This window comes from Cornus florida, unplaced genomic scaffold (assembly GCF_030987335.1).
Source record: "Cornus florida cultivar Cherokee Brave unplaced genomic scaffold, ASM3098733v1 CherokeeBrave_3.0.0_Hap2_Chr05, whole genome shotgun sequence".
In the NCBI taxonomy this organism is placed as follows: domain Eukaryota; kingdom Viridiplantae; phylum Streptophyta; class Magnoliopsida; order Cornales; family Cornaceae; genus Cornus; species Cornus florida.
Window position 1 is genome coordinate 66,873,956 of NW_026775575.1, and position 26,287 is coordinate 66,900,242.

Consider the following 26,287-nt stretch of genomic DNA (forward strand, 5'->3'; position numbering starts at 1 on the left):
TGATTGTTTGCAAAGTCATAAGTAGTCACGTGAACGGCACGTGAACAAGACGAAAGGGTAATATAACCCCGGACCGTAACATTAACGTGGTATGTGATTATTGGTTACTCCGCAAGCCAAGTTGCACGCCCAATAGAGGGTTATATACGGCGTCGTATGATCCTCGCACCGTTCCAATCCACGTCGTACTCTCTTCGTAGTTAGCTTCCTGAAATCTCATATTTCAATGATGAGTGATCGTAGTGTAATCTGATAAGAGTTTGAAGTAGCTAATTGCTAATTCTTCGTCTAGGGTTTCTTTTACTGTTCGTCTCTTTCTCTGATTTTTGTTATTTAAGCTTTATAAACCATTAATCTGATCAGTAGACTTCAGTATTGGGTGTATTCTCTTGAATTTGTGTGAAAAAAACCAAGAAACTATTGACCCTTTGTATGAAATACTCGTTTGGATCACTTCTTTGTGCATATGTGTTTGTGAAAAAAATCTTCAGGAAAAAAATCGAAATGTTCGAATTGTCATTTGTTTGTGCTCTGTTTTATGTATGTAATGTGTTTGGAGATTTGTGATGAGATTAAAGAATTTCATTGGACTGTATATAGTTGAATGTTCATAGCATCTGTGATCTTACTTGCTTGTTACTTGTGAAATTGCAGCCTCAAAATTAGAGATTCTTCACTTGTCAAATAATGGGTGAAGTTCCTTCTTTGTTTACCTTGTGCATGGATGCAATTAGAAAAGAAATTGTTCAAGGTAACTTCATATGCTTATTGTTATTTTGATATCAAATAATTGAAATAATACAAAGTGTGAATGGCTAATGGAGTACTGTTCTATTGTGTTAGCAGGGAATGATCTTCTGCCATACATATATGGACTACCGTCGGACTTGTTTGATGGCTTGTTGATGCACTTACCCCCATTGGCCTTGCAAATGATACAGGAAGAAATGTCAGTTGAACAGCTCACTCTATTTCGTATTTATATAGATTTATGTTTCTACTGAAGGTTATCATTTTTATGAAGATTTTAAATTTATGGTTTTTTGAGTGAAAAGCCATTGTATAAGCATTTTTTGTACATTTAGAATTATGGAAGAGTTTCTTGATTTGGTTGAATGAATGTCTAAGGCAATACCCAATATATGTTCTATCTATGTGGTGTTGTTGGGAGGGAAATAGTGGAGACAAATCTTACTTTGGCATTATTTTGCACAAGTGTCTACTTTCATACTCAAACATTTTGTCTCTCTTTTCATGCTTGTTAGTCCAAGCATTTACCACTATGTTAATTTTTTCTTTTTTTCTTTTTTTCATATGGTGGAATGGATCTGGTTTTTTTAGTCCACATGACTTGTGAAATTGCTATAGCTAATTTGAATAATTTTAGGGGTTTTATGAATGTGATTATTTTAATATTTTGTATGAAACCAAAAAATTACATTGCTTCATATAGAGATGATGTATTGCGACACTACTACTAATGTTGTGTCCATGCTTCATAGATTTGACTAGATGATTAATTCTGTTGGCCATTTCTCTGTTATGCTGCTACTATTACGAGGCAGGTAGCCAGCAGTTTAATTATCACGATACTTACCCTATCTTGTGTTTTTTTCACTGCATTATTACTTCCAGACAATTAAAGTTGAATTATACACATAACTCTTCATATTTTATTAGACTAAAAGCGTGAGAATTTTAAATATATATATATACATATATATATACATATATCAGTTATTGGGTTTTCTCTTATTTATATTTGGGTATGCTTTTCTTCCTGAGCTCTTCATGTCACTTATTGTTTTCATGGGACACTGACTAAAGGGATCCATTATTTTCTTTCTTGTGCCAGGCAAAATATATGTACTTTTTGTTCTCTCTATAATTGCTATGGACATGAGTGATTCAATTTACATGCAATGTATTTATCATTGCTTCTCAACAACTCTACTTACTTGGAAACTTGTGCTTTCTTAACTCACACGACTGAGCTTATTGTTTTCCATCTCTCACTCATCTTAGCTTAATACAGTCATCTCATGTACTGTGGTAGAAATTCTTATTCTTCCTTTTTCTTTTTCTTTTTCTTTTTTCCTTTCCAGGCTATTGAATAACTGGGATGACCATGAATCTGCCAGTGATTGCATTAAAAATCGTCGAAAACGTAAAAGGTTAGCAAGAATGGAGTGTCACTTTTAATTACAAAGAATATTATCAACAGACCTATTTATTAGATATAGAAGACAAAAGTGAAGCAGGGAACAGTTTCTGATTGAAACTAATGTTTTCAGATATCTGAATTTTGAGACAGCATGGAGGACATTATATAAGTCACGTTGGCCCAGTCTTGTCCAGCAGAACCAACCAGTGAATTGGTTGGCAAAACAGGATGCAGCAAATTGTGAATTGACAGATGACTGGCAGCAGATGTACTGGGAAACACATCTACAGAAGTATGTCCGTATGGACATATTAGTATATATTATTACTTTATCCATTATTTAACATGTTTTTTTTACTGAATCATTATTTAACATTTCATTATATTGATATGAAAAAAGTTGCCTAGATGGAGCAGCAGAGGTAGCTTTACTACCATCTTTCGATGGATGTATTGGCGAATTAGAAATTTCAGGTAAGTAAGTGTTTGCTCTGCTTGTTATAAAAATTTCCTTTATTGATCAGAGATATAGCATATATCTGTGTTCACCGATCTTCATTGCACTTCTTTTACGTGCTTGCTCATGCATAAGCCATAAATACATTCATAGTCACACATAATATATATATATATATATATATATATATATATATATGAGCATGTTATATGTTTTTATAGGAAAGAAATTGCACAAGGCACAGTAAATTTTTTGAAGTGTACGCATTTTCAATGTTTTCACCCTTAAGTTTGATGTTTGTAAAAATTTCACTATATTTTGTGCATTTTATATCCCATTGTGATATGATTATAATATCGTGCATTTTAAAGCATATCTGAAGTCAATGCAATGAAACACAATAAACAAGGTAAATGGATGTGAAACTTAATATCGTGCATATTAAAGCATATCTGAAATCAATGCAATGAAAAACAGTAAACAAGCTAAATGGACATAACACTAGAGAATGATAAAGCATTGTTGATGGTCAATATTCAAAAACTTAATCAATGATACCTCACTTTATATTGCATGCATTCTTTCTCACACAATTCTCATGGGTTGGTTAAATGATCAAGGACTCTGCAAAACCGTTTTCATTGTGCTATCAAGTATTTCGAATCCCGAATTCCAAAGCTCTCTGCTCATTCTTAATCGAATATGTGCACATCATAACCATATCTAGTTTTATTTGGTTGTGTTTTAAAAAAGTGGAATTTATGATGGAAAGTTACTACAATTTTTTGATCTATGATGATTCATGCACTGTTTTTTTTTTTACTATTGTCCTTTTGCGCTTTTTTGGTTTGCCTAATGCATGTTACATTTGGTTCATTAGTAGAAGAGAGAAGAAAAAGGAATTGAAGAGAAAACGAGAGGAAATTTCTCACTTATTTCCTCTTCTTGTAGGCTTAGAATGTGGAGGAAATTAATGGAGTAAAATTTCCTAATCATTTTGAAATGCTCGTATTTTGTGCTATATGTTGTAAGCAAACTTCCTTTTCTAATTTTTTCTTTAAATCTCTCCTCATTTGAAAGGAAAATATTGTGGTCAAAAGAGGAAAATTTATAGGATTTTCTCTCCACTACCTCTTTTTCTCTCCTCTCTGAGCAAAAGAAACAACAGAAAGGGAGGATCTAAAATTTCCCTCTCTTTCTCTTCTCTTCTCCTCTTCCACCAAATTTAATTGTTGAGAAAGAGTTTATTTCACATATTTCTTGGTCTGTGCAGATGTCATAACAAAATCTATTGGTTACGAGGTGCACATGAATCATTCAACATGTGACTACTCAAAGTTGTCTACTCATTGCCAAAAGTTTGGGTTGTATGCAAGGTAATATGTCATTTCAGTTTTCGTAATTGCGAGCTTTAGCTTATCCAATGTTGTACACTTTAATTTCAGGATGGGCCTTAGTTACATGGTAATTTATGTACTACACAGCTTAGTTACATGGTCATTCTTTTTGCATTAATGCATTGACTTTTGTCACGGTATAGAATTATATTATTTTCAAGTTCTCTCATGAACAAATTTTCAGATGAGAGCATTGAAATGTCAATGTATTTTTTTCTTTGTTTTGAATCACATCATGTGTAAATCTTCTGACGTATTACCTATAAAAAATTAATTGTGGTATATCTGCTATATTTCTTGCCTTTTATGAGTTATCAGCAGAGTCGAGTTCTTACGAATATGTTTTGTTTTTTTGCAGATTTCTGAGACTTCAAAATGTGCTTTGCACTGCAGAAATTTGTGTAAGTTACGTGCTTTTTGGGTGGAACAAAACCATGTCAAATGAGTTTGTACGATTTTGTCTGTAGTGTATGAGTTGGTCTGTAGTTATGCCTGTCTTAAATCAATTTGAATATAATTTTTATTTTCTCTCATATGCATAATAACCCAGCAGGAAATGCATGCTTTGATGATAAAAGTCTAATCAATTGGGAGTAGGCTTCTCTGAATAAATTCATTATGGTCCATTATTCTGTCCACTTTTTTTCTGTGCTAGAAGGGCTTTTCTTCAAGTGATGCTTAAGAAGTTGCTCCTTGTCAAATCATTATTGGATTCAATGCATTTTGTACATGTGTCTTCTTTATATTATTTGATAAAGGACAGTGAAGGGAACTCTAGGATCAATCAAATGGTCGTAAGCTCTTATGACCAATTGATTGAGGATATTGGAAGAGATACTAATTGGCTAGAAGAAGATTAAAGTTCATCTTCTCTCTTTTCCTGCGAGTAAGCAACCTTGGTCATGCTCTAATAGATGTATTAGGTGCAATTTGTCAAAATATGCCAGTTCTGCAGATGTCAATTTTATTATGAAAGGTTTAATATTATATGTGCCATATAATGCTGAAGAAAATGCCACTGCATGTCCTTGCACCTCATAAACAACTAACTTGTTTCTTAATACTGCATTCACAATTGTGTGTATCAAAATTTTACTTTAATACCTATTTCTTGGAATGATAAAATAAACAATACTCATTCTATTCTAGCAGTACCCACTCTGATCTCCCTTCTTATCTACTCGAAGTGATAGTAGTTCTTAGATTTTTATTTTTTTTGGTTATATTTGGTTTTGGTGTTCAATTAAGTCCTAGAGAGGACACTTCTCTAGTATTCATAATATCATCCAAGTATATTGGCAAAATTAACTATTTTCTGCTTTTACTTGTCTACCTCATCCTGTCCTTCCCGCTTATCTTCTGCATTCAACCAGAATATTAAATTATTTATAGAATTAAATTACTTCATTTTAATAATATAGCTAAATTGACTGAAAACTTGATTAATTCCTGTATAAGGATTTCTGAATGATTGAAATAGAAATTTAAGTCAATTAGCTCAGGTTTGGATAGTGTTTAGTTATCATGGGTTTAGAAATTTTAGAAAAAAATCTACATTTGAAAAATGATTCTGCCTACTACAATTTTAAAAGAAATGTATTGCTCTATAATCTTTTAGGCCTGGATAGTCTTTTACAGATTGTTTAAGCTTAGTAAAGATTGAACTGAGGAATTTAATGTAGATGTGTGTGTGTGTCTGTAATTTCCAGCAGCAACAGAAGAAAATAGTATTTATTATAACATATTGGCTTGATTTATGTCAACCGCTTTCCTTTTGCAGCATTTGTTTAGGAACAGTAAGTTGCAAGGACTGGAATTGCGGTGGATCAAGTCGAAAGAGCATGTAAGATTATTTATTTTTCTATTTATGGTTAGTTCTTCTTAGCTAACTTGCATGGCGAAATCAAGAATTTCATCTACAAAGAGTAGTATGTAACCCTAAGAAAATCCAACTGAAACAGGCACACAAAGAACAAAGTGAACAAACTAGTAACTCAGAAATCTCCCCCAGGCCTACAATAATGCCTTAGGCTCTGTTTGGTTAGATGGAAATAAGCTAGAAAAGAAAAGAAATAGAAAGTGAAAGAAAAGTGAAGTGAATGAAAAGAAAAGAGATTTTCTAGCATGCATTTGGTTAGCATGAAATTTATCCAAGAAAATTGTAGAAAAATATTAGTTTGTTAGTTTGGATAACATGAAAGTGAAAAGAAAGTGATTATGGATACCAAAACTACCATTGTGAAGTAAAATGATGGATTATTAAATTCAAATATATAAATGTTTATATTCATTTTTATTATTTATATTTAAAATAAGGCTTCGTAATATTTTCTTAGGTAAAACTAATTATTAGTTTAAGATAATCAAATTAAAAAAAAAAAGTTAGAGATGAAGACGCAATACTACTGCTTGGGAGAAAAATCAAATATTTCATCATATAATATAATATATATATATATATCCATATGACTTTATGAGTGGCTAGAATTGCAACACAGAATAGACGATTAAAAAAAAAAATTCTATTTAGAAGCATGATCTATTTTGAGCAATTTTACTTAAATTATCATTGATATTCTGTATATATAATTGTATAATTTGCCTTGCGAACTTACCTCAGAATAAAAGTTGTTTTGGAGAGAACTTACCTCAAAATTGTTGTTGTTTTGGAGAGAACTTTCCACAATTAAGTTACTGGGTAAAATAGGAATTGCAAATAAATAAGTGCTTACGTGTTTTTTGGGGGAAATTTTTTGAGGGAAAATACTCAATGCGGGAAACTAAATTTTCCATTAGGTTTCTCTTTCCATCTATCCAAACTCTAAAAAAATTTAAAAAATTTCTCTTTCCTTTCTTTTCTACCTGTTTCCACCTAACAAAACAAAGCCTTAAGCAAAAAGGGCCAATTTAGTTCCCAATTGCATACCTGTATCTAAATTTATAGGTAATTATGACTTTTTCACATTTAGAACTACGAAACTTTGACTAGTAAAACACGGATAGGTCTACTGAAGTTCACAAATAAAGACCCAATGGGTCACAACTACTGCTCATGTCTAGAAAATTAATAAATATAAATATAACTGAACTAGCAGCAAATAAAATAACAAGCATAAAATAGGACTATACTTAGACTAAAACTTGACTGTGCAGGTAACATGTGACTTCTTCCTTAAAATTGAATCGGTTATAAAATATCTCACCTGTATGCTTTTCCTTGAGCCTCTTATAGACTGCATCAGTACATGAAAGGGCGAACAAGAAATTGATGCTTGGGGAGACTACTAAAATTGAGATCGACTGCCCTAGCTCCTACAGGGACACTTTAGAATTCACTACCATAAAGTCTAGGCCCGTTGCTGGTTGTTGATTCTCTATTTTCCTATCAATTACAAACAAAATTACATGTCTTTCTGCTTGTGCTTTGCAATGCCTATCCAACAGAATAGTTGACCAAATATTGAATAGTTATAAAAGACGATGCCATCTTTTGTTCTTCTCTTAACCATCTCACTCTGATGCACTAATGTATAAAATTGTTTTGGCGACAGAATAGCATAACTTTTTGTGTCTGTTTAACCTTCTCATACATACGTAATTGTGACCATTTAAGAGAAAATGTTAAAAATTAGCATTCTGATAATGACAGATCTCCCGAATATGGATGTGCTTATATCTGAACTCAGGTATTGAATCAACCTATACGTGATTATTTTCAAAGATTAATATTGTGCGAATGAGTAATACTTAAATGGTATCATCAATTTTGTTTTCAGTCGCTGAAGACACAAATTACTATTTCAAAAGCACGGAGTGATTACAAGCATTAGCAAAAATTATAATCAATTATAAAATGAATCAAGTTTTTGAGTTTCTAAAAAATGATATCATATGGTAAAGAACAAAATTTGTTTCAAACATTGTAGAAGACAAGATAAAATCATTTTCACCAATGAATATTGTTCCAAATGCTTCCCTATCTTATGTTTCATGTGTCTAAATATAATGAAAGATACAGGAAATTTGGTTTAGCTTAAGTGTCATCTTTCAATCTGATGATTTATTGGTTTACCATGCACAACCGTACAGGTTGAGGGATTATGCGAACTTCTGAACCAGAACAGTGAATCATTAACATCACTTAAGTTCATTCATTGCAAGCTCTCTTCAACTTTTGTGGATGCAATTTGTGATTCACTATGCATCAAGGGTCTTCAAACACATGGAATACAGCACTTCTCAATCAAGACATCAAGCTTTCTTGAAACTAATCCATTATCATTTCCTGTTGGACTAGCATCTTTTTTGGCATCGGGAAGGTGTGCAATTTTTTTCCCCATTTATGCTTCATTTTCTATTACCTTTTTTTTTTTTTTTTTTTTTTTTTTTTTTAATCGTTTTCTGTTTGTTATTGCTTGAGATCAATGACATTCTAATTAACTATCGAATTTAATGTTTCACTTTCAAGTTTTTTAGGTCAATAGGATTTAGGTTGGCAAATTATGTTCAAAATTAGAGGCTATGTGTTTTTTTTTTTTTCCCTTTCTTTGAGGCTATCTGTTTATTGTATTTTCATTATTGTTTCAAAGTTTGTTAGGGTAATTAGTTGGGTTTCCCTTCCCCAAGGGAAAATGGGGAATTCTAAGCTTCAAGCAAGGGAAAAGGGATAATTGCACTCTCAATTATGCGCTCACCAAATTAGGGTTCAGATTCTTATACATTCATCTCATTAAAGATGTTAGGTATTTCAATTTACAATTTTAGACATACAAAAACCTCTTTTGGAATGTACAAAATCGTTTTAGAAATTGCTATATTTAAACTCCTAAAGGATTCAAGACAGTGGAATTTCGATTGATTGAGGGATCAACCCACTGGACCAAATTTGATAATCGAATTTGAACGTGATTTCAATCGAGCTGAATGTGTGGAAAGAAGTTTCCAAATAGGTTTCAAACTCTTATAACTGTAATCCTTTTTTGCTTCTAAGAAGTTTCCTAAGTTTTTATAAAACCATCCAAGCATAACTCAAATATACACGAGCATATTGAGTGCATTCTCTTAATCTAATTGTTAGGGATTTCTTTGTTTAAGCATTCATCATCATACACTTGGAGAATGTGTTTGGTGTTAAACATTAACAATCCCAGTGCTACAAGTATTTTTAACACCGGAAGCATTTTTCACTCGACCAACAAGTAACGGATGTTACTAGCCATCAAGATCATTGTGCTAAAGGAAGAGCAGATCACGTCGAGCAGATTCTTTGACTGGCAACCACAAGAGCTCAAGTGAAGCATCTAGCGTGAGTTTGTGTCAGAGCTAACGTTGTAAGCCTTTCGTCATACTGAGTTTGATATGCCTAGAATATCCTTTGGTTTTTTCTCGATGAGGTTTTTCACATAAAAACCGTGTGTTAATGTGTGGACGTTTTTACATATGTATTTCCTTTATATCTATATCATGAATGATTTTTACTTGCTTAATAGTTAGTTGAAATTCGAATTATAGGTACTGCTAGTTGAAAATTTGAATTTCCTTCTAAAATTCATTATTTGGTTTGCAAGACTTGTTTGCCGCCCTCTAGGTCTAGTTGCGGCCATATTGTACACTCTGACATCCGAGTCTTGTCTAAGATTAAAATCCTAATTTTTCAAAGTTGATTACTTTTGTTAGGAAATACTCTTGATTCTTGTTATAAGAATAATAGAATATAATGGTTTTGAGAGTATTCTATTACAATTGTTAAATTGCATTTCATAACGTCATAAGTTGGATATAACATGTTAAATTATGTAATATTTGCACAAATGACTAAATTTCCTCACACTAATAATCGTAAAGGTGAGGCTATAAATGTTTACTTCAAGATCTCTTCTATGCATTTTAAATGTCATGTGCTAATGCTTGGCATCATTAGAATCCCAAGATCACATTGCAACAAGGTTTAGTACTTGAATTCGACAAAGTTTACATTTAAGTTGTGCTTATCTTGGCGGAGGAAGATGTGGGAGATGGAATCATAATGTTGTAAGGAAGATGTGGGAGGTATATGAGCAGTTAAACTACAAGTTTCTACCACGAGTGGTATCTCCTGCCATTGCCCAAGGAGGAGGTACAGTGTTTTTAGTCCCAGTCACAACATGGGTTTGTGAGTGTGTACTAGTACACACATGCAGATGGTGTAGCCTTGTTGGTGCAAGAAATATCAGGTGTCATCTCAATAATGTGAAACATAGGGTAGCAGATTAATAGGAGTTTTGCTGCATTGTGGTAATATTGGTGTTATTTAACAAACTGGCTAGGAATCAGGGTTTCTGATACTTTTAGGAGTTAAATGGATTGGAGATTGAAAACCTAAAACCAGTTAGGTGGAAGATTTTTTTATTTTTTTATAAGTAAAATTGTATTAAGAAGTATTCAAAAGGGGATCGCATCCCTTAAAAGCTACACGAGGCCAAATAGGATCTCTAAACTCTCAAAGAGTCCAAAATATCAACAATCCCATCCCTGGATTTGCAATTTTTCCCTAGAACTCAACAAAAAAGAGTGCTAATAATTGAGAACTTCAGCACACCAATAGAGGTCTCCTTTCCTTCAAAAGGATCTCCTATTTCTTTCAAGCCATAAACACCACCAGACGCACAAGGGTGTGATGCTCCAGAAATCACGAGATTGGGCACCCACTGTACAGCCTCTCCAATCCTGGACCAAGCCTCTGGAAGATCTCGGCATAACCCATTAAACACCAAACAAACCCAACAATCCCAAGCCACAGGGCAATGCCAAAGAAGATGTTCAACAGTTAGGTGGAAGAAATTTGGGGAGACAGATGGTTTTATTGTGATCAGGCTCATTTGAGCAAAAATCTGAGGGGAATAGCAGCGTGTTTGAGGATTTTTCTGCTACTGTGGCTTCTCGTGAGACGTTAGATTTATTGTTGACTGCATGTTCTTTTTCTTCATTTAACAACCAAGATCAGCCAACTTTCCATAAACCACAGCTTCCTCTTTTTCCTTCAAATTGAGCTTGCTTCCAAGTGCCTTGTTTAGTGTAATTCTCATCTTAGCCCTTGATCTGGCTATTTGTCACTTGTGCGGGACTTTGATTTTCTCATAAAGAAACTCAATCCCTTTGTACTGGACGCTAATTTCTAGACAAACTTTACTAACATGGAGTGATGTTGGGATTCTATCCAATATATATGTAAGCTTAATTCTGCCTTCGGTATTTGTAGAGCACCAGATTAAATGTTATCGACCAAGCTTTTCTGTAGCTTAAGCTATTTCGAGCACACTTAGCTTATAATTCTTGTAAGCTTATGCAATTCTTTTTCTTCTTTCATAAAAGTAATAAAAATAGAAAAAATAAGAATTCTTTACTTACCAAAAAATAAAATAAGAAAAAATAAGAATTCCATCTACTCTAAAAGCTTAAGCTATTAGAGAGGGTGTAACTTCAAAATTTTTGGCCTTCAACTCCCCCTCGCGTGTGGCTTTCTTTTGGTCCAACACGTCTTTCAATTTTAATTATCAGGGTGACGGTGAGGTTTGAACACAAGACCTTTCCTCCTCGGATACTATGTTAACAACCATCTGATCTAAAAGCTTAAGCTATTAGAGAGGGTGTAACTTTAAATTTTAAATCTTTCAACATGCCTACACTTAGGTGACATGCCTAAGTTTCTATATTAATGTCTCCTGATAGGCATCAGGGCATAGGGTCATTTACCCAGTGTAGTCCTTGTTAGGCTAGACTGGATATAGACTTAACCTTTGGCATTTTTTACACAAAGCGCTTACACTCAGGATTCGAACTCCTGTCCACACATTTGATAGCCCAAGCATTTACTGTTGCACCAAGCACTGACCTGATCCTGCACCTCAAGTTGCATCCAATTATTCAGACAGTTTTCCCCTGCAGCATCAGCTTTACTTGCATACCCTGTATTATTTTGTTGTCAGGTCTCTGTCGTCGTTAAGTTTCTGTGATGACTGCCTTGGGCAAAAGTTTGCAAAAATGGTCTTTAATACCCTACTTGATGCATCGGCTAGACTAACCATCCTCGATCTTTCTGAAAACAATGTGAGTAGTGAATTTTCATTTAACATTTGTTCTACCTTTTTTGTCATTTTTTATAATTAATTAATATAAATCTTCATCGATAATGTTGCAGATTTCCGGCTGGCTTTCTCATTTAAAATGGAGATCCTCAAGTTGCTCCCAGTTTTCTTTAGAAACAAGCAAGTCATTGCAGTCATTGCGTGTGCTCAATCTAAGGTATCTTTCTACAAACAATAACAGAGTGCTCTAATCTAACTATGGCTGCATTGATACAGACACACACACACACTCACTAAAGTATGAGTACAAAGACTACATTACCCTTTATAGGGATATGAATCCTACACCACTAATACTGTATACGAACTATAAAAAATTTACAGTAACACCCCTCTTCATTCTGACTGTGGTCTGGGACAACACCACCAGAGTGGTCTTCAACGGATGAATCTTGACCGGGGACAAGCCCCTAGTGAACATTTCTTCATGTTGTTTGGTAAGTAGAAGTATAATGCACAATTAAATCTCCAGTTTCTACCTTGCCCAAACAAAACGGAAGTAGTTTCAGTATTTGTACAGGCTTGAAAACCGAATTAGCAGCAAGACAGGTCACTAACGTTGTCACGGTACATAGCAACAGTTTGTTCAAAAAAATTGAGATCCCGTAAAATCTGATGTGACTAGTAGGTTTCAGACACTGCATAAACAACAGATTGATATTTGGATTCCGTGTTAGATCGCGAAAAGAGTTGGTTTTTCTTGGATTTCTATGAAACCACATTTGGACTTAACAAGATAGCATAACCTGACATAACACGTTCCAGCCTAATCTGCTTGTAAGAAACTGAAGAATTTTTTTTTTTTTTTTGATAAGTAAAAATAATATAAGAAAAGGCGTTCAAAAGGGGAACGTGTCCCAATTACAAGAGCGGGACCAGGACTAAGGCCCCAACGAATCCAAGAAAGTAATTAAATCATCCGAAGAAGAACAAAAACTTCTCTTCACATGTGGGAAATCACCATTTGAACCTTGATTACTAGCCTTCCTTATGTATGGCATTCACTCCAAAAAGCATCTTAGCGTAAACCAAAATAAACAGATGCGTATATGAAGAAAGCTGCAGTAGACGACAATGAGCCAAGGTGCTTTTCAAGTAGGCACGAAACTAAACTTTTTAATAATTCTACTTTTACCTATAAAATCTTAAGTAATTATGCAAATGCCCCACAGATTTTATATTTTGCTCCTCACATTTTTTTGCTTCTCTCACTCGCGCACACAAAACTCCATCATCCACTATCTCTCCCTCCACCGTCGACGACTCTCTTTGTTGAATAACTAAATAAATATTTTTAAAATTCTTCTCATTGACAATCTCTCTCTTCATGAAAGGAGTGCAAGCCCCAAGATGATAAGAAAAGTACTAATTAATTTATGGTTGAGACGAAAAAAGACAAGGTATATCTATTTGTTTATTTGTTTGTGACCTTGCAATTGATTTTACGTTAGGAATGTCCATTGTAGAGATTGAGAAATACAAATTTTGTGGTCTTGATTTTTTATTTTCGTAAAAGTAACACACCTACACATTTTACTGAAGACTTGAACCCACAATCTTTTACTTTTGAAAGGTAGAGTAAATACCACTAAGCTACAGCCCTTGGTAGTATATTTAGCAGTGTTGCACCGTTTTGAAAACATAAAAACTAGTTGGGGATAATTGTAAATGTATTAAACAAAAATATTATAAGTTAGTAATTAAGTTAAATAATATATTAGTTGAATTTTTTTTATCTCTTTGTTCTTCAAAGTCGCCCCCACTGCAACTAATTTCTGGCTTCGTCACTGTTTTCAAGTATTGAAAATTTATTTTGACTGCTTGCAAATGGGCAGTACGAGGGAATGCATAAAGTGACTGACAATGCTTAAATCATAATCAATATCAGGCTTGTTCATAATAAAATAATGAAGTCCCCGACCATGCTACGGTATCCAGTTGAATCATTAAGAAGATCAGTTTCATGTATTGACGGTTGCCGGTTGGTTTATTGAAGAAGTAATAGTATTCGCACTAAACATAGTTAACTAATGGAGCAACTTCGTATATCAAGGTTGAGATAAAACGAGATTGACTAGCCATGAGAGGACTCAATTCCTAAAAAGAAATGCAAGTCTCCTAAATCATTCATGGTAAAAGTTGAAGAGATTTTGATACCAAAACGAATATAATGATCGGCAATGAGTATCATATCATCGACGTAAAGGAATAGAAGATTGATGCTAGTGATTGTTTTGCATACAAATATAGATGTGTCACTCTTACCATAATGGAAGCCTTCATGAAGTAAGGAGCTAAAAATATTGAAACCACGTGTGAGGAGCTTGTTTGGGTCCATAGATGGTGTGTTGCAATTTGCAAACATGATTTGGATGCTTAGAGTCAATAACACCTGGTGGTTTCATGTAGACTCCCCATTCAAAAATACGTATGAGGAAGCATTATTTACTCCAACTTGTCGAATATTCCAAGACGAAGAAAGGCCTAAAAATACAGAACAAATTAACGTAGATTTTACAACTGGACTGAAGATCTTGCTAAAGTCAATAAAGCTTGTTGTTTGAGACATTGGCAACCAAGTCTTGGGCAGCTTTACAGACCCATCTGACTTGCGTTTCACCTTATGTATCCATCTACAGCACCAAAAAAAATTAGTAGGATTATATGGCACAAGAGTCCAAGCATTATTGGCTAATATTGCATTAAAACCCACTAGCCATTGGCTCATTGCAGCCGACCACCTTGGATTCTTGACCGCTTTCGTAAAAAAGATTTTTCATGATATGGAGAAGAAAGAAAGAAGTTGCTTGTTCTTGAATGTCAGCCACGTAATCTAGGGATTATAGGATCAGAATGTGCCATAGTATCTGGTGTGAGGATTGTAGACCTCAACATGCACGAGGAATTTGATGAATAAAGTACAATACCCACAATTGGAGTGGGATTGGTTGCAGGTGAAGCAGCAAACAGGAAGTGGATTGAACAGTGGTTCCAGCAATACTAGAAGAAGAGGACTGATCAGATGGTGAGGGAGACATCAAAGGTGCATCTGAATATTGAGTACTGGCAGGTGAAACAAGTGGCAGCACTGTAGAGGAGTGGAGTAAACGTAGATGGTGAGGATATAACAACTGGAAAATTAAAGGCACAGAGCTCCAACAGAGAAGTAGAAGAGGAAGAAAGAAAAATAGAGGGAATGGGAAGGAAGATTCAGTAAAGACAACATGATGACTGGTGTAGACTCATCCAGACAGCATGTCAAGACACCTTTAACATTTTATAAATCAATGCATAGCAATGAAAATGCATTTGCACGTGCAAGGTGCCATCTTATCTGGAACTCGTGAGGACAAACCTAGGAAACATTTGCAACCAAAAACTTACATTAGTGAGTAATCAGGTTGTGATGAAAGAGAGCTTTAGATGATGAGATGCCATTAAGGTTTGCAGTTGGTAAACAATTAATAATAAAAGAGCAGTAAACACCACATTCATCAATTACAGAGAGAAAAAGTTGGGCTTAAAGTGTGTGACTCAAGAGTGCGGCGACTGGGACCATGTAAACAGTAATGGAATGTTATACCTTAATTAGGGCTGCACTAGTTGGTGTGTGCATGACAGCATGTGTGTGTGTTATTACCCCTGAATAGAAAGACTAAGGTACCATTATAGTATATGGAATGTGTTCAAAATCATGAGAGAGAGAGAGAGAGCAGACATATATTTCTTGTATATTCAACACAAAACCTAATAAGCCTATGTAGGCTTATATAAAGATACAAGACTAACCTAATAACACAAGGGCCCTACCAACTATATGTAATTACATAATGAGCCAACATAAGTATATATATATATAAATATAAACATTCTAACACTCCCCCTCAAGCTGCAGATATATATTAAATAATCCTAACTTGGAACAGATAGTCCTTAACCGGTTATGACCCAATGCTTTGGTAAATATATCAGCTAATTGATCTTCAGACTTCACGAATGGAGTAAAAATGCTCCCACATAATATTTTTTCTCGAATGAAGTGACAATCAACTTCAATATGTTTGGTCCTCTCATGAAACACAAGATTTGATGCAATGTGAACGGGTTGCTTGATTATCACAGAATAATGGAGTAGGAGCTTCAACTGTCAACCCAAGTTCTTTTAGAAAATGTTGTATCCATGTCAACTCACTAGTGGTATGGGCCATTGCCCTGTACTCAACTTCAGCACTAGATCGAGCTAGATTTCCTCCTACAAATGTGCAGTAGCCTGTAGTAGATCTCCTATCTGAAGGAGAACCAGCCCAGTCAGCATCTGTAAAACCTTCTACCCTGAGATGACCATTTGATTTATATAGTAACCCAAAACCTGGAGCTTGCTTGAGATATCGGATAATCTGAAGAACAGCAATCCAATGTGGCATTCTAGGGGCTCCCATAAACTGACTTATAACACTAACTGCATATGAAATATCAGGTCAAGTGATAGTAAGATAAATTAATTTCCCAACGAGGCAACGAAATCTGCCCAGGTCATTAAATAGATCACCCTCATCAGACATAAGTTTTGTATTTGAATCCATAGGAGCATCAACCGGACGACCACTCAACATACATGTTTCTTCTAATAAGTCCAACACATATTCGTTGGCATAAACTTATACCCGTCTTGGATCTAGCAACTTCAATACCCAAGAAATACCTAAGTTTACCCAAGTCTTTAGTGTGGAATCGATATTGCAAAAACAACTTCAACTTAGCAATGCCTTCAGAATCATCACCTGTGATCACAATATCATCTACATACACCACAAGAAATATGAAGCCAGCTTTAGTGCGCTGGTGAAATACCGAATGGTCTGTCTGACATCTGTTAAGACCAAATTTTAATCCTGCCTCAGAGAATTTTCCAAACCAAGCCCGTGGAGATTGTTTCAATCCATACAGGGCCTTTTTAAGGCAACAAACAGTGTGAAGATACTCCCCCTGAGCAACAAACCCAGGTGGTTGCTCCATATAAACCTCTTCTGCTAAGTCACTATGCAAAAAAGCATTTTTAACGTCTAACTGAAACAGAGGCCAACGTCTATTAGCAGCAAGAGAAATCAAAACACGAATAGAAGAAATCTTAGCAACGGGGGCAAACGTCTCATCATAGTCAATACAATAAGTCTAGGTATAACCTTTGACAACAAGACGTGCTTTTAAACGCTCAACGGACCCATCTAGAGGATACTTCACTGTATATACCCAGGTTTGGCACCTGAAGTTAATAGAACAAGATTCCACGTGCCATTCTGATGCAAAGCATCCATTTCATCTTGCATTGCTTTCCTCCGGCCCAAATCAGACAAAGCATCCTGCACAGTCTTAGGAACAAATGTAGTAGACAACTGAGAAGAAAAACATGAGAATGATGGCGATAAGGAATTATAGGAGACATAATGAGCAATGGGATGATTAGTGACACAGGAGCGAGTACCTTTACGAAGTGCAATAGGCAAGGAATCAAATACAGTGGAATGTGTTGGATCCAAAGACTCTGAAGATGATGGAGGAGGCATGACAGCAGATGGTTTTGGTCTTCGAGTGTACACCTGTAACGGGGTAGGCGAAGCAGATCTAGGTTAAAGAGAAAGTGAGGGAAGAGGAACCGCAGGAAGAGGCGACTCAAGAGTGATATCAAGAAGTGAATCAGTATCTGAAAAATATGGGATGGAGTCACAAAAGGTTACATCCGCGCTAATAAAGTACCGTTGAGAAACAAGACTATAGCAGCGATAACCTTTATGAGAACGAGAGTAGCCAAGAAATACACACTTTATGGCACGTTGGTCTAGTTTATCAAAACCAGGACCAAGATTGTGGATATAACATACACATCCAAAAACTCTAGGAGTAAGAGAAAACAAGGGAGAATTAGGAAATAAAATAGAATGTGGAGGAGATTTGCCATCTAATACAGATGACGGCATACGGTTAATAAGATGACAGGCAGTAAGAACAGCATCACCCCAAAACCGTTTAGGCATACGCATATGAAACAAAAGAGCACGGATTACTTCTAAGAGGTGTCGATTCTTACGTTCTGCAACTCCATTTTGTTGAGGAGTATAAACAGATGAATTTTGATGAATAATTCATTTATCACTAAGATATGTATCAAAGGGGGTTGAAGAATATTCCTTAGCATTATCAGAATGTAGAATACGAATTGGGCATCCAAACTGAGTTTTGATTTCTTTTCGAAATTTTTTGAAAAATTAAAAATAACTCAGAACGATCTTTCATTAGAAACAACCAAGTCAGGCGAGAATAATCATCCACAAATGTCACAAAATAATGAAATTTATTGATTGAAGAATGCTTTATTGGACCCATACATCTTAATGAACCAAATGAAATTGACTAGAGACACAATTACTAACCCTAGACTTGAAAGACACGCGATGGTGCTTACTAAGTTGATAAACTCCATGTGATAAGAATTTCAAATGACTAAGACTAGGAACTTGACACTGCAAAACTTGAAGTGACGGGTGACCAAGATGACAGTGCCACTGGAATGGAGACAAAGAAGACTGAAGAGCCACAGGATAAGGTTCCAAATCAAAATAATATAAGCCACCAGCTTCATGCCCCGTACCAATCTTCTTCTTCGTCTTGAGATCCTGAAACACACAAGAAGTAGGATCAAATGTAACAGAGCACTGGAGAGATTTAGTAAGCTTACTGATAGACATTAAATTAAAGGGAAACTGAGGAACATATAAAATAGATGAGAGAGACAAGGAATCACTAAGTTGAGTTGTCCCCAAACCTGAAACCTTAGTGGATGAACCATTAGCAAGAGTAACACTTTGAGAAGGAGTTACAGAATTAAAATCAGATAGAAGAGAAGAACATCCAGTCATATGATCAGATGCTCTAGTGTCTATGATCCAAGGACTGCGAGTGGAAGACAATAAACACGTGTGTGCAGTACCTGACTGGGCAAAGGTAGCCGTGGAAGATGAATTAGATGCTTGCTTATAAGACAAAAACTGAGCATACTCATCCCGTGGAACAGGGACCGTATTTGATTCAGCTACGTTGTGAGATCCAGAAGCAACATTATTCAGAGAGGAGGAAACTTGATTTGCATAACTAGATGGTTTGCCATAAAGGTCCCAACAAAAGTTCACAGTATGATTAGAAAGGCCACAGTGAGTACATTTTTGTGATTCCCTGCCACGGCCACGTCCTCCCCGTGAATCACAACCACCACGTGTGGAACTTCCCCCACGACCTCCACGGTAAGCATTATGTTCACCATTTGAAACTACCAATGCTGATCGCTCACCACTCTGCCCAGTATTCAAATTTGAGGTATCACTTGCAACTGTAGTGCGCTGAAGTCGAGAAAACACCTCAGCAAGAGATGGAAGTGTGGGACTGCCCATAATATATGCACTCATATGATGATGACAAACCAGTAAGAAAACGGATAACATTAAAGTCCTCGTGCTGTTGTTGCATACTTCGAACATCAGCAGTAATGGGCTGATACATATTCAGCTCCTCACAGACTCCCATAACTTTGGAATAATACTTTTCTATACTATGATTACCTTGTTCAAGATTGAAGTACTGCTTACAGAACTCATAAACACGAGTGATATTACCTGTCCCAGAATACAATTGCTGCAATCTGTCCCATATCTCCTCGGCAGTATCCAAATAAAGTAAAGTTGAACTAATTTGGGGTTCAATACTGTTTAACATCACAGAGATGATCTGAGCATCTTCCTTTTCCCATGCATCAAAAGAAGCATCAGTTTCCTTGAGTTTATCTTTAGTCGGATGAGTACCAAGACCTCTGCTTTTGAGAAAAATTGCAACAGATTTAGCCCACAGTATGTAATTCTTCCCATTGAGTTCAACTAAAGTCATGGGAGAATGAAGACTGGATGTGGGAGAAAATAAATCTGAACTGGATGTCATGTTGAATCCAGTAAAACAGAGAAGAAAAAGAATGCAGAATCTGTATTCTGGCCGAACCTGGAAAACGGTTCGGATCTGGAAAATGGTCCGGATCTGGGCAAACGGGCCGGATCTGGGCTATCCCAGGTTTAGTAAACCAGGGTTGGAATGACATAACCGTGTAGCCAAACACGGGTCTTCTTCTTCACACCTTCACAAACGCCGGTGAACAATGCAGCGGAGGCAACGGCAACCCAATCACAAGCAATGGCCGAATCAATAAGCAGCGACCGCTGCAACTTCCGGCCAAAAAACGTGAATCGATGAACCTCACCTCTGCAAATCGAGACGGCAGATGTCGGCAAGCTCGCTGACAACCAAAGAGGAGCTGCCGGCGACGACGAACAAGCTTCAGATCTGACGATGACAAACGAGGCTGCAGATCTGACGACGGTGAATGAGGAGCTGGCAATGACGACGAACGAGGAGCTGCCGGCAGAGACACCAACACCACAATCGCGATTCCGATCTTATACAAGAACAACCCAATTACAGACTCTCACACCCATGATCGTGTAACTCTGATACCATGTTTAAAATCATGAGTGAGAGATAGAGCAGACATATATTTCTTGTATATTCAACACAAAACCTAATAAGCGTGAGCCTCGTGAACTAGGTTAGCCCATGGTTTGTATGAATGCGCTTTGAAGAATATAAATTCTTCTACATAAAGGCGATTTTGTTTTTTGGGGACTTCTCCTGTTTTGAACAGTGTTTTTGTGCATAACAAGGTCATTTATCATTATTTCAGGGGAAATAATTTATGCAAAGATGATGTTGACAGTCTTAAATATGCTCTGGTTCATATGCCAAATTTGGAGATTCTGGATATAAGTGACAATCCAATTGAAGATGATGGAATCAGGTCAGTTGGATTTTTCACTCTCCATACTTCAACTGCAGTAGTTTTATGTTCTCACAAGCTGTTTTTTCTTTTTCTTTTTTCACTTTCCAGGAGTTTAATCCCCTGCTTTGTTGAGATGTCTGAAAGACACTTCCACTTGGCTGATTTGAAATTGGAAAACTGTGACCTTTCTTGCAATGGAGTGAGTCAACTTTTAGAAGTTCTCTCAACCTTAAGCAAACCTTTGAATTCTCTTTCTATTAGAGATAATGACCTTGGCAGGTTAGTTTGGATGATATTGGCATACATTTCCTATTTTTTTGTCCCAGATGTATTGGTTGTAATATTGCTGTCTCCAGCAAAGTGGGGGCATCTTTGGCAAAATATTTGGGAACAGGTATTCAAGCCCTTGATATTGAAGATATTGGACTTGGTTCATCTGGCTTTCTCAAAGTACAGAAAGAAATTATTATGGAGTTGAAGCTTGTCTACATCAATATAAGGTTTAATTTGTTACTAGCTTCTTTAAAATTTTCTGTTAAACATATTTCCTGAAAACTTAACATGATGAATTTTGTATAGCAAAAATCGTGGTGGGATTGAAACGGCAAAGTTTGTGTCCAAGCTCATTTCATGTGCTCCAGAGCTTATTGCAATCGATGCTGGGTATAATTTTATGCCTGTGGAATCATTGTCAGACATATGCTCTGCCTTGAAAGTTGCAAAAGGTACATGTTTATATTCCAAATGTTTTTAAATTCTGAATATAGATTGATATTGTTTGATCCATCAAATAATGAGCATGCTTATGGGGGAGGGGATACGATATCAAGTCATAGGTATCTAACTGTTTTGGAATAAAGGATTGAATAGGAGTTTATGAAAACAAGAGAAAAATAAATGACAAGAAGATAAATAGGCACACACATAAATGAGACAAGGATTTATACGTGGTTCACCCTCACAAATAGGGTTACGTCCACGGGCGATGATGATTCGTATCACTATTAAGAAGAAGATTACAAATTGAAGAACGTTTTGGTTCTTCCCCACAATAATCTCTCTTCTCACACCACTAACTCACCAACAAAGAAGACTCACACAACACTTCAAGAAATACCCAAATAGTATATGGTTTACATAAAAGAAGAAAACCCACCCAAAGACAAACTTCAACTCTCTCTTGAAGATTGTATGCACCAAAGGATTTTCTCACACACACAAAACCAATATACTCTCCTGATCCGAATATTGTCTCTTTGTCTCTCTCTTGCTCAGATGCTTTTCATCAAATGAGTGCAAGGCTATTTATAGCCAAAAATATACTTGGTGTCCAAGTATATTACAAAGCTTCCTTTGGAAGCCAAATAGCACTTGCTGCCCAAGAATAATTCTTGGTGCCCAAGAATTTCAAAGCTTCCTTTGGAAGCTTCACCATCACACTTCTGTAGCCAATAGATTTTTGCCATGTCATAAATGAATTTCAGTCACATTTCTAACACTAACATATCCATACCTAATTATTTTCCACTGTGTTGATGAAATGTGTAACTTGCACAACTTTTTCTATTTCCCAATTCGATCTGCTGTTAGTTTACCTTCTTTTGTTATTAGCATCATTGAACACTCCCAGAGCATTAAGCTTAACTGAATGCATTCTTTACTACAACTTCCATGGTCATTTTGGTTTGAATAGCCACCTTGTATGCTGAATTTGTATTGTTTGTCTTGGTTTTATTGGCGCTTGTGATCCTCCTACAATTAATGGGTACTTATATGTTGTGTTATAGCAGCAAACTATGCTCAGTTAAATTAATTTTTATCTGGAGTAAGATGGAAGCATGCCAAATCCCACTTAGAAGCTCTTTAAGACCACAAATTGACATACTAACCTTCTGAAATTTATGCTGCCCAAACAGATACATATTAAAACTTAAATTGATTTTTTGACCACAGAAACTTCAAAAAATATGAATATGCAGTAATTTCTTAAATAAAAACACCTGATATGAAAAACTACTAAAACTAATTAAAGAGCCATGTCACCTTCTCCTGATTAACACTAAGCCTTCAAAAAAGTTATTTTTAATGGGGCTAACTAGTTGACCATATTATTAAAGGCCTTGATTAATTTCCATTTACATCTGTGTAACATATCAGTATTGCCATTTATGTATTCATATTTATAAAGCAAAATTGATTTTATGGCACTTGTGCACTCTACAATTGCTGAGCAACAGTCCCTTTGGGGGCATCCAATAAAGTTGGAACATTACACCTTCTCAGCAAGAGGTGAGGTGTGTAGGATTGAAGAAATTCTAGTTTATTCTAATTTCCATTTAAAAATTTATTAAACACACCCGGTGTTTCTTGTCTCGATGCTCGTGATTTCCACTTGCTCATCTTAGCTTTTGAATAGGGCTGCAAATGAACCCAACCAAGCCAAGCTTGGATATTTTCGTGCTCAGCTAGCCAAACATAGAGTAATGTTCATGCTCAGCTTGGGCGAGCTCAACCTAGCCAAGCTTGAGCTTGGCTCAGTTTTATACATCCAAGCTCGGGCTCAGCTCAGCTCAAGCTCGTTTGTTCAATTCTTTTCCTCAATCTGAATAGTTGTAAAGAGAGAGGGATATTTGCTAAGAAATGTACCCACACACACAAACACAAAAGACGATAAATTCCACTTGCCGGTTTGTCAATATCCCACATAGACCCCTTCTACGTTTCATAATCTTACTTATCTCCCTTAAGGTTTTGGTTTATGTAACATTTTCTTTTCTTCAATGCACTTTCCAAGGCACCATTGACTGCCTCAATCCTGACTAAAGTACCCTTAATGATTTGCATCAAACCCTCCTCCTTGAAGAAAACTCGACCTCGAGTTTGAAATAATTTACCACGATCAATGACAAGCCCGAGTAAAGCCTTCCATCCTTTCTTTCTTTGTTTCCTTGCTCGAAGAAAACACAACAATCCTCTTTCATCAGCAAAGAACATCCTTTCATGATCTTCACGAGCTTTTTCTTTGAATTTAGATGATTTCCGTAGCTTGCTTGAACAAATATAATAAAACAAAACCTGAATTAATGTGATTTTCGAATGAGAACAGCTCCAAGTTATATGTCGCAGCAAAAAATCATCCCAAATTGAGTTATGAATATGGAATTCATGATTTTCCAACTTCATGAACAAAGCTTCATTTCCCAAGTTACTCAAGCAACCTAAATCTGAAACGCCTACCATTAGAAGATCAGTGTTTTTATCTTCAGATTGCCTATCTTGAGAAGCAGAGTCTGTTTCAGATTCATTATTTTTGCTCTCAAAATCCATGATACGCAGGTTGAATGGTTGCTTCCTTAGATTTCTCCTCTGTTCTCTTACCTTTCTCCTTTGTTCTCTTACTTGCTTCATTGTCCTTGTTAATCTCAGCTTATGATATGTTGTTGACTTCTTCTTCTTCGGACTTCTCTCCTGCCATGACTGTCTCTTCATATTCCTCTCCGCTGTCCTCAAATTCTGGAAGATGGAAAGCTGAATGCACCCCCAAATTCTGATCTTCTTCATCTACACCTCCAAAAGATTGATCAAAAGTTGTATTTTCGTCCAGTGTCTCACTTTCTTCATATACACTTCCGAAGGATTCGTCAAAAGTTGAGTTGACATCAACATAATTCCCAAGATCTTCCTCACCCGAGAGTTGTTTTCCATCAATACTGTGGCAGTTTACACTTCTTGGGAACTTGGCAGACTTGAATCTTTAATCCTCACGTGCGTAGGACCAAACTTCAGATTCTTCAATACGTCTCACCATTGATGTCCATGTGTTTTGTGATCTGGCAGCACTCTGTTTTGGACTTGTAGACAACTTGTGCTACTGATTTTTTTTTCCCAGTAGTCTGTTCTGTCCAATATTTGCATTCATTTGCTGATTCCTTCCTCTCCAACTGTCCATATTCAGAGGAGAAGTTTGTTCTAATGTAGTGCTCAATCGAGAAATTTGATGTTGCAGATTTCTTTGCAGATTTTGAACATCTTCTTTTGTGGCTATCGTGCTTCCTTGCCTGGCCATTGATCCACAATAATCACAAATCTTAGAGGAAAGGCTCTGATACCACTTGAAGCAAACAGAAAAATAAAAAATAAAAAAATGGAAGTCTTCTTACAACTGTAAGGGAGACTGGGAATACTCCAATCACCGTCACAGCCTAGATTTCTGAAGGGAAATCTGGGAAAAGCCTGAAGAAACTTTTTATAACTCTGATAATAACTCAAATTATATTGATTATGACTTGGTTACAGCAGATATAGAGGGTTGTCCCTTTTATAATACTACTATTAATGACACTTGCCTTTACCACTTTCCTAAGTATACTTAGTAATTCCAAAGCTTAGTAAAACAAGGAGGACTCTTTTGACTTTTCTTCAGGGCACTTTCCAAGGCACCATTGACTGCCTCAATCCTGACTAAAGCCCTTAATGATTTGCATCACTAATAGATTATTTCTTTTATTTTAATTTATAATCCTGAACTTGCAACAAATTAAACTAAACTTGCAATGTTGCAAACTGAAATAGAATGCTTGGAAAATCAAAATATACAACTCATTCAGGATACTCTTAAAAAGCACAGTTATTTTTTTTTAATAGTGTCAAAACACCTTATGAATCTAGGGAGATTTGACTTTGTGGCACTTTTTACTACGTAGGGAAACTTGAGCATCTGGATTTGACGGGAAATGCTTGGTGTGATCAATCTATTGATGCTGCTATGTTGGCTGGATTTCAAATCAATGGAAAACCCATTTTGGTGCTTCCGTCAATGCCTCCCTCAAATGCACCATATGATGATGACCCTTAGAAACAATTAATCCACCGAGATACGCGGCAAAATTTATCTTGTCAAGTCGCTGAGGTAATGCAGGTGTTTGCAACGAATGTCTGGGTAACAAATTTGTTGTATCATTTTCTTTCGCTATATCAGGTTTGTATCATTATTTACTTTGTAATTTTGTCAATTCATGGTGTCTGTTAGCAAGGTTGGTTTAAATATTAGTTGGAGGCTTTTTTAGTAATATTTTCTTCACAATTTGTATATCTATATTTAGTTAAGAAATCTGATCTGTATTCTTTTTTTTCTTGGTATGAACTTTCCTGTAGTGTAGAACAGGAATTGTCCATTTCATTCAGTAGTCAATAGATTCAGTAAAGTCGTAGCTTAATACTTCACCGTTATGCTGTGTTTATGTTCAGTTACATATTAAATTGGTTTTGAAGTCA

At 35.8% G+C, this 26,287-nt stretch overlaps 1 protein-coding gene across 3 annotated transcripts; it reads left to right on the forward strand.

Moving 5' to 3' along the window:
- The first annotated feature begins 162 nt into the window (after positions 1 to 162).
- Positions 163 to 26,287, forward strand: LOC132306717 (uncharacterized). 3 transcript variants are annotated; one of them, XM_059804238.1, is made up of 17 exons: positions 163 to 305; positions 655 to 751; positions 847 to 949; positions 2,106 to 2,174; positions 2,295 to 2,456; positions 2,565 to 2,638; positions 3,895 to 3,997; positions 4,377 to 4,419; positions 5,799 to 5,861; positions 8,108 to 8,337; positions 11,983 to 12,103; positions 12,195 to 12,298; positions 20,918 to 21,031; positions 21,122 to 21,292; positions 21,370 to 21,513; positions 21,593 to 21,738; positions 25,717 to 26,287. In XM_059804238.1, the coding sequence occupies exons 2-17, from the start codon at positions 688 to 690 to the stop codon at positions 25,866 to 25,868; spliced, it is 1,863 nt and encodes a 620-aa protein (XP_059660221.1). In that variant the 5' UTR covers positions 163 to 305; positions 655 to 687; the 3' UTR covers positions 25,869 to 26,287. The 3 variants fall into 3 exon arrangements, with proteins under 3 accessions (XP_059660221.1, XP_059660222.1, XP_059660223.1); XM_059804239.1 differs by lacking the exon at positions 163 to 305 and adding an exon at positions 312 to 540; XM_059804240.1 differs by lacking the exons at positions 163 to 305; positions 655 to 751; positions 847 to 949 and having other exon boundaries at positions 2,573 to 2,638.